The sequence below is a fragment of the Tamandua tetradactyla genome, chromosome 5 (assembly GCF_023851605.1).
Source record: "Tamandua tetradactyla isolate mTamTet1 chromosome 5, mTamTet1.pri, whole genome shotgun sequence".
NCBI lineage: Eukaryota > Metazoa > Chordata > Mammalia > Pilosa > Myrmecophagidae > Tamandua > Tamandua tetradactyla.
In genome coordinates, this window is record NC_135331.1 from 67,110,210 (window position 1) to 67,127,579 (window position 17,370).

General features: G+C 41.9%; 1 protein-coding gene across 1 annotated transcript in view; it reads right to left on the bottom strand.

Moving 5' to 3' along the window:
• The window catches only part of LRRC31 (leucine rich repeat containing 31), a 56,120-nt gene extending 40,644 nt beyond the window's left edge, over window positions 1–15,476 (bottom strand). Inside the window, 2 exon segments of the mRNA XM_077159375.1 lie at window positions 11,756–11,896; window positions 15,295–15,476. Coding sequence (XP_077015490.1) covers window positions 11,756–11,759 — 4 coding nt within the window. The 5' untranslated portion in view covers window positions 11,760–11,896; window positions 15,295–15,476.
• Between the last annotated feature and the right edge of the window lie 1,894 nt (window positions 15,477–17,370).

Sequence of the window (17,370 nt, forward strand, 5' to 3'; positions counted from 1 at the left end):
GTTGTACAATTGATAGTGGATAAAATGTGACATTTCAGATCATATATATATATATATATATTGCCAGAATAAAAATTTTAAAAAAACATAGAATTCTATAATACAAAGTACAGTCCTAATGCAAACTATGCACTATAGCTAATATAGTCTAATTATAATTGTCCTGGTTTGAAAGGAAGTATGCCCCCTAAAAAAGCCATGTTTTAATCAAAATATCATTTCATAAAGGTAGAATAATCTCTATTCAATACTGTATGTTTGAAACTGTAATCAGGTCATCTCCCTGGATGATGTGATTTAGTCAAGAATGGTTGTTACACTGGATTAGGGGACGACATGTCTCCACCCATTTGGGTGAGTCTTGATTGGTTTCTTGGAGTCCTATAAAAGGGGAAATGTTTTGGAGAAAGAGATTCAGAGAGAGCAACACGAAGAAGCAGAGAGTCCACCAGCCAGTGACCTTTGGAGATGAAGAAGGAAAACGCCTCCCGGGGAGCTTCATGAAACCGGAAGCCAGGAGAAGAAGCTAGCAGATGATGCCGTGTTTGCCATGTGCCCTTCCAGATGAGAGAGAGAAGCCCTGACTGTGCTTGCCATGTGCCATTCCACTTGAGAGAGAAACCCTGAACTTCATCAGCCTTCTTGAACCAAGGTATCTTTTCCTGGATGCCTTAGATTGGACATTTCTATCGACTTGCTTTAATTGGGACATTTTCTCTGCCTTAGAACTGTAAACCAGCAACTCATTAAATTCCCCCTTTTAAAGGCCATTCCATTTCTGGTGTATTGCATTCTGGCAGCTAGCAAACTAGAACAATAGTTATACTAATGTTTCATTGTCAATTGTAACAAAGGTACTACAGCAATGGAAAATGTTAATAATAGGGAAAACTGCATTTGGGGAGGGGATTTTATATGGGAACTCTGTACTATCTACACAATTTTTCTGTAAACCTAAGACTCTTCTAATTAAAAAAAACTAAAATATTTGAGGAATACTTTCACAGATCTAAAACTTTTTATTCTTTTTTTTTTTCAGAGTGAAGCATACTTTTAATGCTTGTCAAAAGGAGATGCAGTTTTCTTTCTGCATAAAACTTAGTCACTCAGCCTCAAATGTGATGTGGTATGCAGCGTGTAATAAGCTTAAATCAGCCCTTTGCAGAACGATTGTCAGGAAAGTCATCACTGTTGATATATTTCCAGCACTTTAGTTAATACTAATATACCCAGTTAATTTAAGCAGAAAAGGAATTTACAAAAAGCGTGGTGAAGGTTTCTAGAACCTCATTTAAACAACAGTTAAAGGGATTAAAAAAACAAATCAACTTCACAAATCTGTAAAGACAGAGAACTGGATATGCTCAGCGAAATTCTGGAATCTAGAGAGCAGATGGATAAGTTGAAGTGCCTTTAAAGTTAAGTTCCTGCAAGAGTGGGGGAAACAAAATTTTCAGATGTCAAAATCAGAATTCCCAAAGATTCAGTCATTGAAGTGGTGGGGTGTGGACAGGGCTGACCACTGGATAATTAGTTTAAAATCTGGAAGAAGTTTATCTGTTGAATTGCATTTCCCACCCCAGGACACATAACCGACTCTGGGGTGGGCTCTTGACCGCCACTCACTCACTGAGAGGAGCAGAGTAGATCGCTTCAAGGACCACTGGCATCTGAAGCAGAGAACCTTCCAGCCTTGAGACATGCACAGGGCTCCATCTACTCTGTAATATTGGTGTCCATATATGTTTCCAGTTACAACTGGTACCTTTTGCATATTCAAGCTTTAACCTCAAGAAGAGATGAAATGGAATCTTTTCCAAAACCCATAAAGCACCTTCCATCATCTTCTGTAGAAAGGAGTGTGACTTTGTGTGTTTTCCCTCGGGTGGTGTCGTACCTAAAGCCAAGATCGTGCAATAGCAGGGAGTCCGGGAACATGGCGCCACGAGGACATTAGTGAGAGGAGTTTACTTATCAAGAAAGGAAAAGAAAGAATTTTGACACTTGAACACTCATTGAATTCTGCAGCTAGAAATAAGAGAGATTTTGATAGGGCACAACCTCAAGAAACAGAAACTTCCTAAGTCTCCCCACCCTGGAGCCATGGTACCCTCACATGCTGCTGACACAATTTGTTCCCAAAACCATATTCTCAAAGAGCAAGACTGGGACTTATAAATCCCTGAAAGCTTTGTTATATGTAGTTTGTGTGAAAGATGAATTCAGTATTTTCTTTACTTGTTTGAATTTGCAATTTACATAGAATCTTTTCCTAATTGCATTCCTCAGAATTTTGATGAAAACAAATACAGAGAGAAAGAAGATTCCTGAGTTGTAAAAGAAATAAGATTTTACTTAGAGTTAGGAAAAATGTTTAATTTTCTCTTGAAAATATGCTGCCATTCAGATAATCAAAGAATTGGAAATTATTTAAAGACCTTTAGAGGCTAGAATTACAACAGACTGGTTTTCCAGGACAGGTTTTTCTTTGTTTTAAAGTCTGATCTTATTTGTTACTCTTTGAAAATCTTATCTTTGGCTGAACTCAGAGGCAGGAGCTCTCAGAGGGGACTGCCTCCACCTCTTGGCAGTTTGTTCCTGGCATTTTTCTTTGGCCTCCTTCACTCTCTTGGCCAAAAATTTAGCATATTCTGCAACCTCCTTCTTATTTTTCTTAGACACTGTTTCTTCCAACAACGTTTATGTTGCAGGGCCCATGCAGTAACCAGATGCTGAAAGCCAGGTGCTTTGGTCCTGGGTTCCCAGCCCTTCTTTGTTGAGCAGCTTTCTCACAACTTTCCTTGTGTACATCATCATCTTTAGGGAGATTGAAAGCTTTGCGGATTCTGCTGGCTCTTTTGGGCCCCAGGTGATGAGGCACAGTAGTATCAGTCCAGAAATTTCCTTCTCTTCTTTTTTTTTTTTTTTTTTTACAAAAACCAAGTTGAGTACACTCAGATTGGCATCCACAACCCAACCCCGAACAGATTTGTGCTTTCCCCCCCATTTCTTCTTGGTCTATAACAGGAGTGCCCCTTACTCAGTTAGAGATGGTCATGGCCATGGGTCAAGATACCCTGCTTCATGGAGAAGCATGCTTTGTCATTTCCACCACAGATCTGGACCACATCACCCAGAGCGTCAGCAGCAACTTCTGTGGCGGTTCACCTCTCACCGAGGGTACCAAGTTTGCGTTCATTGTCCACTTCAGAGAGCTCCCGGCAGCCAGCGGCAGGAAGGAGTTGTTTGGTCACACGCTGAGGCAGCTGAGGGCCCCAAGGCACACACAAAAAGAGACCAGGACAGCTTTTAAGAACTAACATTCCCCTTGCCTGAATTTCTTCGAGTATTTAATCTGTTTTATTTATCAGTGACTTAGCTGGGTAATCAGTGGTTTCTCCAAAGCCTAGTAAGGAAGATTCTCAGCAAAGGTCCACCATTATTTCCCAGCGGGTCTGGACTCTCCCACTGCTCGTGTAGCATGTATGTGTAGGGCATCCTTGTAATTCCTCATCACATTGTGTCTCGGGTCTCAGATATCCAGCCTCAAAGTCTCTTTCATACAACGGGTATTCAAGCAACTGCACATAATTACTGAGCACCTGTAGGAGCTCCTCCAGGGTTTGGTAGTGGAGGCAGGGAGAAGGATAGCCATGAATAAGACAGTTTTTCTGCCGTCCAGGAGCGTGACTCAAAAGGGAAAATCAAAATATTCATACCCAAAGAGAGCATAGACTTTGGAGTCAATCATCTGAGTTCTAAACCTGACATCACTAACTGGCTGGGTGGCCTTAGACAAGTCATTTCATCTTCCTAAGCCTTCATGCATAATCTGTCACCTGTTGAACAGGACAAGGAAAGGCTGTGAGGATAAGCGAAAAAAAAAATGTGGAAATAACTAGCGCGGTTCCCAACACATATAGGGATTCAGTAACACTTGTTTTCCTTCTTTACATAAATGTCAGAAATTGAAGACACTAGAAATTACGGAGAGAGGAAGGCATTTGAGCTGAAGGAAATGATTTTATCAAAGTCACAAAGCCAGAAATGTAGCAGGTTGCTCAGGGACAGTGGGCAGAGCCAGTCTTCCCTGGTAACTTGGCCACCACTTTGGGTCAGAAGCACCAGGCCAGGAGATTTCCCAATAAATGAGTCTATGGTAGACTGAGTGGATAAGAGATGTGCTCATCCATTCATCACTTGGGCCATCTTGCTGGTATCAGGGGCTACACCATCTTCTGGGGAGGCTAAATTTGTTTCTTTTCAAATAAGTGATGAGGTGGAAATTTCAGGACCTCGAGAGAGGGATAAAGGGTTTTGCTTCCATGGCTATGGTCTCTATCCAAAAGAATTTTAAGCAGTCCTCAGGCATTGTCCAACTTTCCAAACCCTTTGCTTTGGGGAGGGTGGGATACAAGGCTTTGCTTACATCCAGGTGCATCATGCAAAGCAGGGATTCTGCCTTTTTTTATTATCTTCCCTGGAGCAGGAACAACTGCCAAGGATGTCACCCATTCCTATCACCATTATCTAACCTCTGGCAGGTTAAATGACCTGGGCAGCTCCTTCTCAGGTCATTACTAATAATATTAAGGGGTAAGATAGTTTGGAAGCTTTATCCCAGGAATTTCACAATCATTGTTTCATTTGTTGTATTATATGAAATTTAACTTGCTGGAAAAGGTGTGCATAGCTCTTGGTGTAATTTACGTGGAGCATTAGACAAGAGTCATACTTTTCTCACCGCGTTTGTTTTCCACAAAAAAGGGATAAAAGCTAATAACATCGTAAATGTTCAAGTGGCACTGGGGTGGAGAGAGATTTCGCCACAGAGCTCCTCAACAACCACTTTTTTTTTCTGAGGGGGTGATGGGAGCCCTCAAATTTGCAGCCAGCTGGTCAGAAGTGCAGGTGGTCAAGAAAAACCCAAACTGTGGCTGGTGTCTGAAGGGCAACTTTATAGAAGAATGTGCCCTTAACCTGGGGAGCCTGATCTACCTCTGGGTCGTTAAAAGTCAGAATTTTGGGGTGACCCTGAACATCTGCAAACCTCAATATCGTCTTCTGTAAATAGGAGTTATAATAATAATATAAAACCCAGAGGGTTTCTGTGATGATTAAATGAGATCACACATGTCAGGTGCTTATTATAGTGTTAGGCACTCAATAAAGGCCAGATTCTGATATCATCACCATCACCACCACCACCACCACCACCATCACCTTCCTAGGACTTTCAGGTGCTGCCTTTACTCTGACATCTCCAACCACCGGCACTAATCTGATGCTCGTGTGCAGATCTAGAAATAACTGCTGGGGGAGAAAGAATGATGTTTTCTCTTGGCTGTGGGGCCCCGCCCCTTGGGACCCTATGTTCAGTCTGTGACAGGTTGACACATTGATTGACCTGACTTATGCAGAACTAGTAAGTTCATCAGGTAGGTTACCTATAGTATGTCGCACATGATACCTGCAGTCCTAGAGTTCAAAGAACTTGGAACCCAGCAGTTTTGAAGCCTGTATATGGAATTTAAGAAATTTGTTTTCCTGGTGCAACCCCCATTTAACTAAAATTTTTCTTCCCTTGACGCTTGGCAGATGATACACCCATAACATGGGAGTAATAATGGGTCAAAATTTACAAAATAAAGTACTGTTTTGGTGTGGCAATGTCATGAGGCTGTGTTGAAGTGACCTACTAGGTGGGATATTGAGTATCCGTTGAAATGGATTTGTTCAGTCATTTATATTATTGAGCACTTAAATGCATAAGATATCATTTTGGGTGATTTAACATGAATGAATAGCAGTCAATGCTATTGGAAACAAACAAAACTAAAAGGGGTCCCAAGGTAACAGAGAATACAGACCATCCTTGAGCACAGGATCTTAATTGCCAGCTCTTAATACAAGATAAAATAAATAAAAATTAGACAAGATTTTATACAGGTCCTTCCGGCCTACTCCACGTCTTCACAACCCTCCACACTTAGTCCCCTGCCATCATCAAAGCAGCCGAGCAACCCTTTATCAGCAAGGATATATGACCAAGCTTGCCTATGTGATCTTCACGTCTTTTTTTGTGGATTTTGGTCTTTAGATGTTTTTAGGTATCTCTTCTAATGAACTTGTCTCCTTTTTGGCAAGGTGTAACATGCAGAACACATCCTCTTGAGCTTTAACAGTTCCCAGGTGGATCTAGAGGTTCTACTATATTTTGCTAACCTGCATATCACCTCCCCAAGGCCAGCACCAAGAAAATATCAAGATCACACAAAATCCTCAGAATCCGAGGTCTATTTAAACATATCCTGATCACAAAAGCAGCCTAAGGTGAAAGAAATGAAGAGAGTTAGAGGGCCATAAAAGCACTGTCCAAGTAGTCATGCAAAAGAATATAGACCCAGGAAAGTCTAATATATCTACTGACCACTGTTTCTGAAACTAAATGCTCAGCGTAGCTCATCCCAATTGCACTGCCTGGCTCCCTTTTAAACTTTCCCAAGAGTCAGTAGCAACTTATGGAGGAACTTAATGAAACAAGTAGCACTGGTATAATAAACCAATATGTATATTACGGGGGTGCTGGATCCTGACAAAGCTCATCTGTGATGAAGAGCTAGCCCTCTTATAGCCTCTCATGTTCCTAAAACAAGTAATAGACAGAAAGACACACGCATTAACCAAGTGCAGACGAGATGGAGAAATGCACTCTTTTACAGTGGTTGCATTCTTTTTAAATTTTTCTTTTTATTGTAGTAACACACACTACACAAGTTTCCCATTTTAAACACTTTCATGTGTACAATTCAGTGATATTAATTATATTCACAATACATATGAAATTGAGAATCGGAAGACCTTCAAAAGTGGGGAGCCCACTTGTCAACATCGATGCTTCTGATATGCGGTGTGACAAATATGGTGAATTGTACACTCAACCTCTCTTTCAACCCTCTTCTAGTGATACTCCTTACTGCAGAGGCTAAAAAAGGTAAGACAATTTTTCCCATCCTCCCTTGAATCTAGGTTCTGGGTGTGATTTAGTTTCTGCTGATCCCTTGTCTTTGTGCAAAACTTGAATTTGCAACTTAGTCATATGGGAGAGGCAAATCATATAACATCCTTTTTCCCAATGCATGGTTTCCAGCCAGCAGCTGGGGCAGCACTTCTAGTTACAATAGGAAGTGTCCTTACCGTGTCATGGCAGCAGCTGTCTGGGTGACACCAAAACAACGCAATTCTGACTTTTTTTGGTATGCTGTATGTTCTAGTTTGCTAGCTGCCAGAATGCAGTATAGCAGAAACAGAATGGCTCTTAAAAAGGGGAATTTAATAAGTTGCTAGTTTACAGTTCTAAGACCAAGAAAATGCCACACGTCTATAGAAATGTCCAATCACAGGCATCCAGGGAAAGATACCTTGAATCAAGAAGGCCGATGAAGTTCAGGGCTTCTCTCTCAAGTGAGAAGGCACATGGCGAGCACAGTCAGAGTTTCTCTCTCATCTGGAAAGGCACATGGCAAACATGGTGTCATCTGCTAGCTTCTTCTCCTGGCTTCCTGTTTCACGAAGCTCCCCGGGAGGCATTTTCCTTCTTCATCTCCGAAGTGCTGACTGATGGACTCTCTGCTTCATGGTGCTGCAGCATTCTCTGCTCTCTTTGAATCTCCTTCATTCTCCAAAATGCTTTCTCTTTTATTGGACTCCAGAAACTTATCAAGACCCACCCAAATGGGTGAGGACATGCTGTCACCTAATCCAGCTTAACAACCACTCTTGACTAAATCACATCATCCAGGGAGATGATCTGATTACAGTTTCAAACATACAGTATTGAATAGAGATTATTCTACCTTTATGAAATGGGATTTTGATTAAAACATGGCTTTTCTAGGGGGCATACTTCCTTTCAAACCAGCACACGTGTATGACAGGGATCACATTTCATTCCTTTGGGTACATGTGAGTACCCTATTATTGCAGCACCACTTATTGAATACTTGTTTGTTTTTTGTTTGTTTGTTTGGGAAAGTGCGTGGGCTGGGAATTGAACCCAGGTCTCCCACATGGCAGGGGAGAATTCTACCACTGAACTATCTTTGCATCCCCTAATACAATTCTGACTCAACTACCAAGAGGTAGATTAGTCTCCGCAGGTTAAAGGCACAATCCTCTATAGAGTTGCTCTTCAAACACAAGCCACAGATTTGGAGGTTTTCAGGCCATCCACACTTCTGACCAGCTGGCTGCAAACTTAGGGGTTCCCACCACTCCCTCAGAAAAGCACTATACTTAAATGATTAAATTTTGCTATAGCAAAAGGATACAATTAAGAAGCCAAAAAAAAAAAAAAAAAAAAGAGAGAGAGATGCATAGGGTGAGGTCTGGGACATCCCCACACCAAGTGTCCATGTCCTCTATTCATGGAGTCAGAACATCACCCTTCTGGTACATCAGCGTGTATCACCAATCAGGGAAGCGCACTTGAGCATCCATGTTTTTTCATTGGGTTTTTCATTGGGCCTCATTGCTGGGAGTGATTTTATTGACTCAGCACACACATGGTTGAACTCAATCTCCAGTCTCCTCTCCCCTCCCTTGAAGTCAGGCTGACGTGACCTGGCTCAACAGCCTCACTGCCCTAGTCTTAGGGTTGGTCCTTCTGGTGTGACCAGCCCCCACCCTAAGCCTACAGCTGTGACCGGCCCCACCCTGAGTCATCTCAGTGGCACCTCAGGTATGGTCTAGAGGGTCCTAACAAAAGACACTCAGACTGTGGGACTTTCCTAAGTCCTAGACGGTATTCCCAGAAACAAGGCTGAAGACCAGCCAAGCCCTTTATTATAAGGACAACATGGTTTGTGGCATGATTTGAGTTGTTCTTCCTGGAAACATAACTTAAAACCTGTTTCTACAGCCCTCTCCGTGATTCTTTGAGCTATTTAATAGCTGTAACAAATCCCTTTCTATTAAATCTAGCCAGAGCAGATCGTGGCCTCTGCCAAGGAGCCCTGCCTCCTGGGGTGGCAGAGGGCGGCAGTGGCTTCCGGAGGAGTGGGAGAAATCACTAACAGACCTCATAAAATGAGCACTGCTTAGTCTCTCAACCCTCTTAGCTCCCTCCCAACCAGGAGGCGCTCAGAGCCACTCAACAGGGCTCACTGGGGGTGAAGAAAAGCATAAGAGGAGGGTGGTAAGTGACCATTAACTGTTTGTTTCAAGATTACTCATAATAAGTTTTGGAATAAAAGATCTAAGTTTTTTTACTTAAAACAGAGTCCACAAAGCCCTACATAAACTGATTTCTGTTCATCTCACAAGCCTGATGGACAGTTCCCACTTATTCCAGCCACACCGATCTTCTTTTTTTCTGCACTTTCACTTACCTGCCTCAGAACCTCTACCTGGAATGTCCTTTAATTGATGTCTCCTACTTATTTATTTATTTATTTTTAACATGGGCAGGCACTGGGAATCGAACCTGGGTCCTCTGGCCTGGCAGGCAGGCATTCTTGCCTGCTGAGCCACCATGGCCCCTCCTACTTATTCTTAAATCAATCCCCCATTAAACCTCAGGCCTCAGGATCCCTGTGTCATGTGCTCTCTAGACATGCTCTACCTCCCTTTATAATAGGTCACAACGACAATTAAATAATGATTTATATAACTTAAAAGTAGATTTCTGCACCCCAGAAGGAAAGTGCCTGAGAGCAGACACTCCGTCTGCCTTGTGGACCAATGCACAGCCAGTGTCTAGCAGAACTGCACCCACTGCTGGTGCTCAGTAAATACCGAATGAGGAAATGCACTCCTTCACCTCCCTGCTCCAACCTGATTGCGTCTCTACCTGAACTCCTGTTCCCATGACTGTTCCCATGCGGCAAGTGTAGAGAGCTTGGGGAATTGGGCACAGGCTCTTAAATGCTTTTCCCTGGAAGTGAGGGGCATCGGTTCCACAAACATTTCATTGGCCAAAGCAATCCACAAGACCACCTGAATTCAAAAGGGTCAGAAAAGTGACTTCCCCCGATAGATCCAGGAAGGGGAGAAGAACTGTAAATACTGGTGTGCGGTAGTAATACTTACTGCAACCCCGTACTCAAGAAGCTAACGGAAACATTAAGGTAATGACTGAGGAAAGTATTGACCATTCTACTAGCTAGTGACTTCTGTTTTATATCCTAAAGCAAGCCCATTGTATTCTTTGCTCTAAGGTATATTTTCCCCATGTCACTTTTATTGTCATGTTCTTTAATGGCTAATGCACAGAATCTTGGCAGCCTAAACTCAGGGCTTTACCAGAAATGTCCCCTTGAAAATGAGTGATTGCTCGATAATAGAATTTGCCTACCCAAGCTGGCTCATAGTCTATTCATTGTCTTCATGAGGGTGAGCAGATTTAGCCACTTTGTCACACATGAAAAACTGCTGTACTCTTGTTCTCATTCATTTGCCCTGAAATCAGCTGCTCTTACTGCTCTGCAGAATACAGCCCTGTATCAGCAATTAACCACAGATTTATTGAACATCTATTGCTTATAATGCCTTTACCTGCCATTAATGGATGCAAAGGGATACAATTCATGGCTCTGCATCATGAAACAAGATGTAACCCTGTCTTTTTTTTGTTTCTTGCATGGGCAGGCACTGGGAATCGAACCCAGGTCTCCAGCATGGCAGGCAAGAATTCTGCCTGCTGAGCCACTGTGGCCCACCCAGGAAACAAAATGTAAATCCTCCAGATATTACCTAAATATTTGACCATGTGAGTTTAAATATAGAGTTGGTGGTCAGACCATAAAAGAATTTCAGAAGAGGGAGAGCTCTGTGTAAGCAGTAAGGTAGTCGGGCTCTTGGGAGGAGGTGGAAGGCAAGTTGGCCTTGCAGGGGGTGGGACTCAGATAGTGGAGGCCGACACTGCCTTGTAAGCCTAGACTCCTCCCAGGAACCCCTGAGAGAGGTTACGGGAAGACCAAAAGCAGCTATGAGGATCCAGCAGAGAGAAGGGGCGAGCCTATCTGCTACGGTAGAAAAGACCAACAAATGAGAAAAGTTGAAAGCGGGGTACTTAGTTTTAGCCTCCCTTTTATCAGCTGCATTCTGACCTCAAGTCTTCCCTTGGTCTTAATTTCACCTGGGATTCCTGAAATTCTACCTCTTCTAGGAAATCAAGTTTTTGGATAAATATCAAAAGCCCACTCCATATCAGATATCTTTTATGCTCCATCTCATATCCTTTTAGCCCACATTGTGTTCTGGCCATTGCTGGGACAATCAGCTACATGAAGGCATAACTTCACAGGACCCTTCTCGCTGAACCCAGGGGCTCTTCCTCTCTGCCTTGGGACTTGCTTGTGGAAACTGTCCAGATGTCCTACTTGGGCGCAAGTCTGGAAGTGCCCATTAGTTAACACTCTCCAGGTGGACCTTTACCAATGAGGGATGGAGCCAGCAGATGCATGCTCCCCTCCTCTGTCCTGTGGACTGACAGTTTTGAGGTACATTTTACATGTTTCATCAGGGGTTCCGCAAAGTGATGCCACAAGCATGGCTTTTTCTGAAGGGTCCCTCCAATCTGACATTACAAAAGAGAAACATGCCTCTCCTTGAGAAAATTTATTGCAAGTGCACTGGCATGGGGCTGGGGGAGACTTTCCAAAGCCGGCTTGAAGTGGGGATGATTTAGGGTTTTTATACATAGAGGCATGGGTCTCTGGTTAAATTAACCTAAGACATAGTCACATAAACTTACCCATGATTGTTTGAGCTCAGTCTTTGGTGTTAATCACAGTTTGTTTTCCTCATTCTTTGGTCATGTCTTGCTTTTCCCAGGGTTACTTCTAAACTTCATGATTTTAAGTAATCAGTCATGGGGTCTGGACTTATCTACTTTCTGTGGGAAACTCAAAACAAGATTTCAGTTAGGGAGGATTTGCAAAGGAATGTCACATACTAAGAAGAAAATATTGTTTAAAAATATTAGACCATTGCCATTGTTATGAATTTTAGCTACTTATTTTTCTCTATGCTTTTTTAACTAATAAAAGCAAGTGAACTACTGTTGCCCACAGCAGCATTCCCTCCCTAACACACCTTGGAGTGACTCTTCCTCTTTCTCTGTTTTACTCTTTCCAGTCTCAAAACAAACTACCAGTCCTGGTGCCCAAGTTAGGACACATCACCCCAAAGAAAATGCCTAAATTTCTACTTTACTTACTTCTTCATTAAAGCACATGCTCTTCTTTCAGAGCTAACTAATGAGAAAGGGAGAAAAGGGGGTATTCTTTGTACATTGCTCTTACAATTCAATAAGCTAATTTTTTTATATTGATCTTTTCATATTGACACACATTTATCTACCTGATTGTATTAGTCAGACTTCTCCAGAGAAATGGGGGTTGGGGGAGAAAGAGATATTTAGGAATTGGTTCACATGACTGTGGAGTTTGGCAAGTCTGAATTCTGTAGGGTAGGCTGCAAGTTGAAAACTCAATGAAAGTGACATTGAAATCCCCAGAAGAACTTGGCTGGCTGAAGTAGAAATAGAAATGCTTCTTTCTGACCTCTGAAATTCTTAGTTCTGGCTTTAAGACCTCCAACTGACTGGATGAAGAGACTCTCTTCATTGTTGAAGGCAATCATCTTTGTTGATTGTAAATGCAATCAGTAGTAGATACAATCAACTGATAAATGATATAAATCCATCTATGAAATGCCCTCACAGTAACAATCAGCCCAGCTTTTGCTTGACCAAACAAGTGGACACCATAATCCAGCCAAGATGACACACGAAATTAACCATCACACTGATTTTTAAAATAAATACACAATTGTCCACTCTATGAAGTATAATTTATATAATCAGTTCTCTATTTGCACTTATAAAAATATTTCAATGGGTATCTTTATGCATGTATATGTCCTCTTTTCCCTTCAAACTGCCCTTAATATTCTCTTTATTTTTTATTTTTTTATGTTTAAATGCAATTTTATGGAGATACATATTTACATACCATATAATGATTCAAAATATACAATCAGTGGTTCACAGTATCATCATATAGCTGTGCATTCATAATCACAATAGATTTTTGAACATTTTCATTACTCCAAAAAAAGAAAAGAATAGAAGTGAAAAAGAACACCCAAAACATCCTATACCTTCCATCCCCACTATTTATGTTTTTGTCTTTGTTTTTTTCTTACTCATCTGTCCATACACTGGATAAAGGGAGTATCAGTCACAAGGTTTTCACAATCACATGACAGTCACACCTTTAAAGCTCTATACTTATTCAGTAATCTTCAGGAATCAGGGCTATTGGATTATATTTCAATAGTTTCATGTATTTCCCTCTAGCTACTCCAATAAACCAAAAACTGAAAAAGGGATAGCTATAAGAATACCCTCCAGAATGACCTCTTGACTCTCTTTGAAGTCTCTCAGCCACTGAAATTTTATCTTGTTTCATTTTTCTTCCTCTTTTTGGTCAAGAAGGCTTTCTCAATCCCATGATGCCAAGGCCAAGCTCATCCCTGGGAGGCAAGTTCTGTGTTGTTAAGGAGATTTACACTACTGTGAGTCATGTCCCAGGACAGTTTTGCCAGGCATAGACTTTTTGGTTGACAGTTTTTCTCTTTCATGATCTTCTGAAATGCTGTCTTGCCTCCATGGCTTCTGCTGAGAAATCAACACATAGTCTGATTGAGCTTCCCTTGTATGTGATGGATTGCTTTTCTCTTGCTGCTTTCAGAATTCTCTCTTTGCTTTTGACATTTGACAATCTGAATAGTAAGTGTATTGGAGTAGGTAGATGAGGATCTGTTCTGTTTGGAGTGTGCTGCACTTCTTGGATCTGTAATTTTACGTCTTTCATAAGAAATGGAAGATTTTCAGTGATTATTTCCTCCATTATTCTTTCTACCCCTTTTCCCTTCTCTTCTTCTACTGGGACACCCATAACATATATATTCATGTGCTTCATGTTGTCATTTAATTCCCTGAGACCCTGATTATATTTTTCCATTCTTCTCCCTATCTGTTCTTTTGTGTGCAGGATTTCGTATATCTTGTCCTCTAGTTCACTAATCCTTTCTTCTGCCTTTTCAAATCTGCTGCTGTAAGTCTCCATTGTGTTTTCAACTCTTCTTTAGTGCCTTTTATTCCCCTAAATTCTGCCATTTGCTTTTACAAACTTTCTAGTTCTTTTTTATGGTTGTCCAATGTCTTCTTTATATCCTTTATCTCTTTTTTGCCATACCTTTCCTCAACTTGTTGATTTGATTTTTTATTTGATTTAGTATGTTTGATTGAACATCAATTAGTTTTTTCAACTCCTGTACCTCATTTGAAGTGTTAGTTTGTTCATTTGACTGGACCATATCTTTGCTTATCCTAGTATGGCTCATAATTTTCCTCTGGTGTCTTGGCATCTGATTTCCTTGATTAGTTTATTCTGGGGGTCATTTTTACTTTTTTACCTAGGATTTTCTTGTTGGTTGGCTTTGTTCTCTATCTGATTTTTTGGTATTCATTTCAACTTATTCTAGACCTCTAGCATAGCTTCTAATTAGCTGTTCAAAATTTTTCAGCTCTTGTTTTTCTGCTTCTTGCCCTGCCTAAGTAGGGCCTTATTTCTTTTTATGATGACCTCCCCGGGTATCATTGACCCCAGTCAGATTTTCCCAGACAAGATAGGCCCAGGTCTCAGCAGGAGGGTGTAACCAGCTTTAAGTTTCCCTGAGGATGAGACCCAGCCCAGCAGGTTCTTAGAGATTCCTGTGAAGCCTCCAGACTCTGTGCTTTTCCTATCCTTCTCAGTAGGTGGTGTTTGTTAGCCTGTAGCTCTGCACCAGAATAAAGCGGTGTGGTGCCTTTAATTCTAAGCTGACCATGTAGTTGCCGGGGGCATGGTTGAGACAGAGGCTAAGATAAAAGGTGGGAATTTGACTTAGCCCCTGGAATCTGAATTCTCTGATTGAGGGTTACCCATTGAGGTGGGCCCTGCTCCCCACCTCCACCCCCACCTCCTTTTCCTAGGGAAGGTAAACCCTTTAGAGAAGTTTATTTCCTTCACTAGGCTTGTTAATTTGACTCTCAGACCTAGCTTGACTTTGCCCTCACCTGGATCAGGGCCAACAATTGAAAATTGTTGGCCCTCAAAGTTCACCTGTCAACAGCTGGAGTTGGTACCTGGCTCTACATGCCTTAGGGCACAGACCTTTTCCAGTATTCTGAGCTGGGCCTACTCCAAAGCCCCCCTCCCCCCCCCACCTTTTCAATTACCCTACCTTCTATCTGCCCAGAGAAATCTCAGTATATCTTCCCTGCTGGCTCTCGGTTTATCTGTGCTTGGAGCTTGTATTCAGCAGACCAAATTTGGTGATTAAAACTGCAATTGAAGCTTGGCTGGGCTGCCTTTCCTTGCTCCCAGCAGAGACCTCTTCTTTTTCCCATGGGGAAGTGTTTCCAACTGAGCCTACTACGCCAGTGGGGCGGGGGCGGGGGGCACTGGCCTTCAGATTCTGGGGGCTTTGTTCACAGTTCTGTGACGTGATCTCAGCCCTTCCACCCTTTCTAGGCTGGTGTGCAATGTGTGTCCTGTCACAGGTGTCCCCCACACAGTTGTTCCAGACAGTTCCCGGCTATTTACTAGTTGCTCTAGAGGATAACTACATTCCACACCTTCCTATATCACCATCTTGCCCTGCCTCCCCCTTGTCCTTCTCTTTTAATGTGTTTTCTCCTGAATTAAGATGGGAGTCTTATCCTAACTTGCGCTTTACTAAGCAAGGCCAGAATCGGATAGCTCAGCTGGTAGGGATTTTTGTAGAACATTCAGATGTGCCTATGCACCTACAAAAGAATTTATTCCATTAGATTTTTCTAGGGAAGCATCTAATTAAAATGTCCAGTTTCTCTCCTGAGAAAGTAATTTACTCAAACAAAATGGGAACAACAACCAATTTCTGAAATAGCAAAAAGGGTTCTTCATAGCAATAGGCTCCACCTGTGGCAAAGAGACAGCCATACCAGCACTCTGGTCAAACACCTCCCCACCCATCTCCCTCCCATGTGCCCAAAATGCTCCTGAGGAAACAGCAGCTGCATCAGGCCAGATGTTTCCCCCTGGGTCTGGAATCTCCATTTATTTGAAGGGAAATTGAATCCTTATGCTTCTGAATCATTTACACTAAACTCATTAAAACATTTCACAATGGAAACTTCTCTTTTTTAAAAGTTGGGAGTGTAGGGTGGATGGGCGGGAGAGAGGAGAGTAAAGTTTATACCAGGCATTTTCAGCATCTGACACCACCTTAAATCTCTTCAGACCAGGAAGCCACGAATAATAACAGCAGTGCTGATAACATCATCCAGTCCATATGCGTTCTGGGGGCCCATGTTCTTCCAGTCCCAGGTACTCAGATTACAGCACACCCACAAACCTATCTGGGACAATTGCAGACAGAAGGAGTGATCTGTTGGCCTTTGGCAGGCTTGGACCTCTTACTGTCTGCCACCCCTCTGTAATGATCTAATATTACCTCGTGTACCGATCTCTGCAATTAGAGTGTGAAAATCCCAAGAGTAGGGGCCACTTCACACCTCAGTAGATCTTGCACATTGCCCAGTATGGCACACACTGATCACCGCTGGCCCAGCACATTGTGGGGGTCAATAAATATTTGCTGATGATGGAACAATTTGTATTTGTGTAGGTTTCTTTTGCATATATTTATTTATTTGATCCACACATGATATTAAGTTATGCTGTTCTAAATTTAGAAAACACACCTCCTTCCCCACATTCATTAGTTCCAAAGTCCTGTACCACTAGTTCCAGGAAAATCCTCAGGAATAACATTCTACCCTTATTCATCACATGTCTTCCGCATTACGTTCATGGGATGAAATTAAACACATTTGAATGGAAAGAGAAGCAATCCAAGAGAACTCCTGGGGTGTGGGAAAGGAGGGATTTTGCCATCGGGATTTTGCTTTGGTTTTTAATGAGGGTACTTTATTTTTTTCCCCCACGAGGAAAGCATGCGCTTAACCACAAGAACCAATGCATAATCAAAGCCTACTGACTTTTTTGCTCCTTAAATATTCTTTATATAATTTGTGTATTAAATGAAGTTAGACCTATTCTGGAGGCCCAATCACTACTAATGTCCAAATCCTGTGGCAAGGAACAGCATCATTTACACACAATATTGGGTTTCTGCTACATAATTACATTAAATGAATCCACCAGTTCACACATGCCACGAAGACCATGTTCTGTTCAAAATGTGCCACTAATGACTAACTGTTGTTGTCCTGAAGACGCTGGAAACTCTGTTGCCATTTAGGAAAAATGTGGT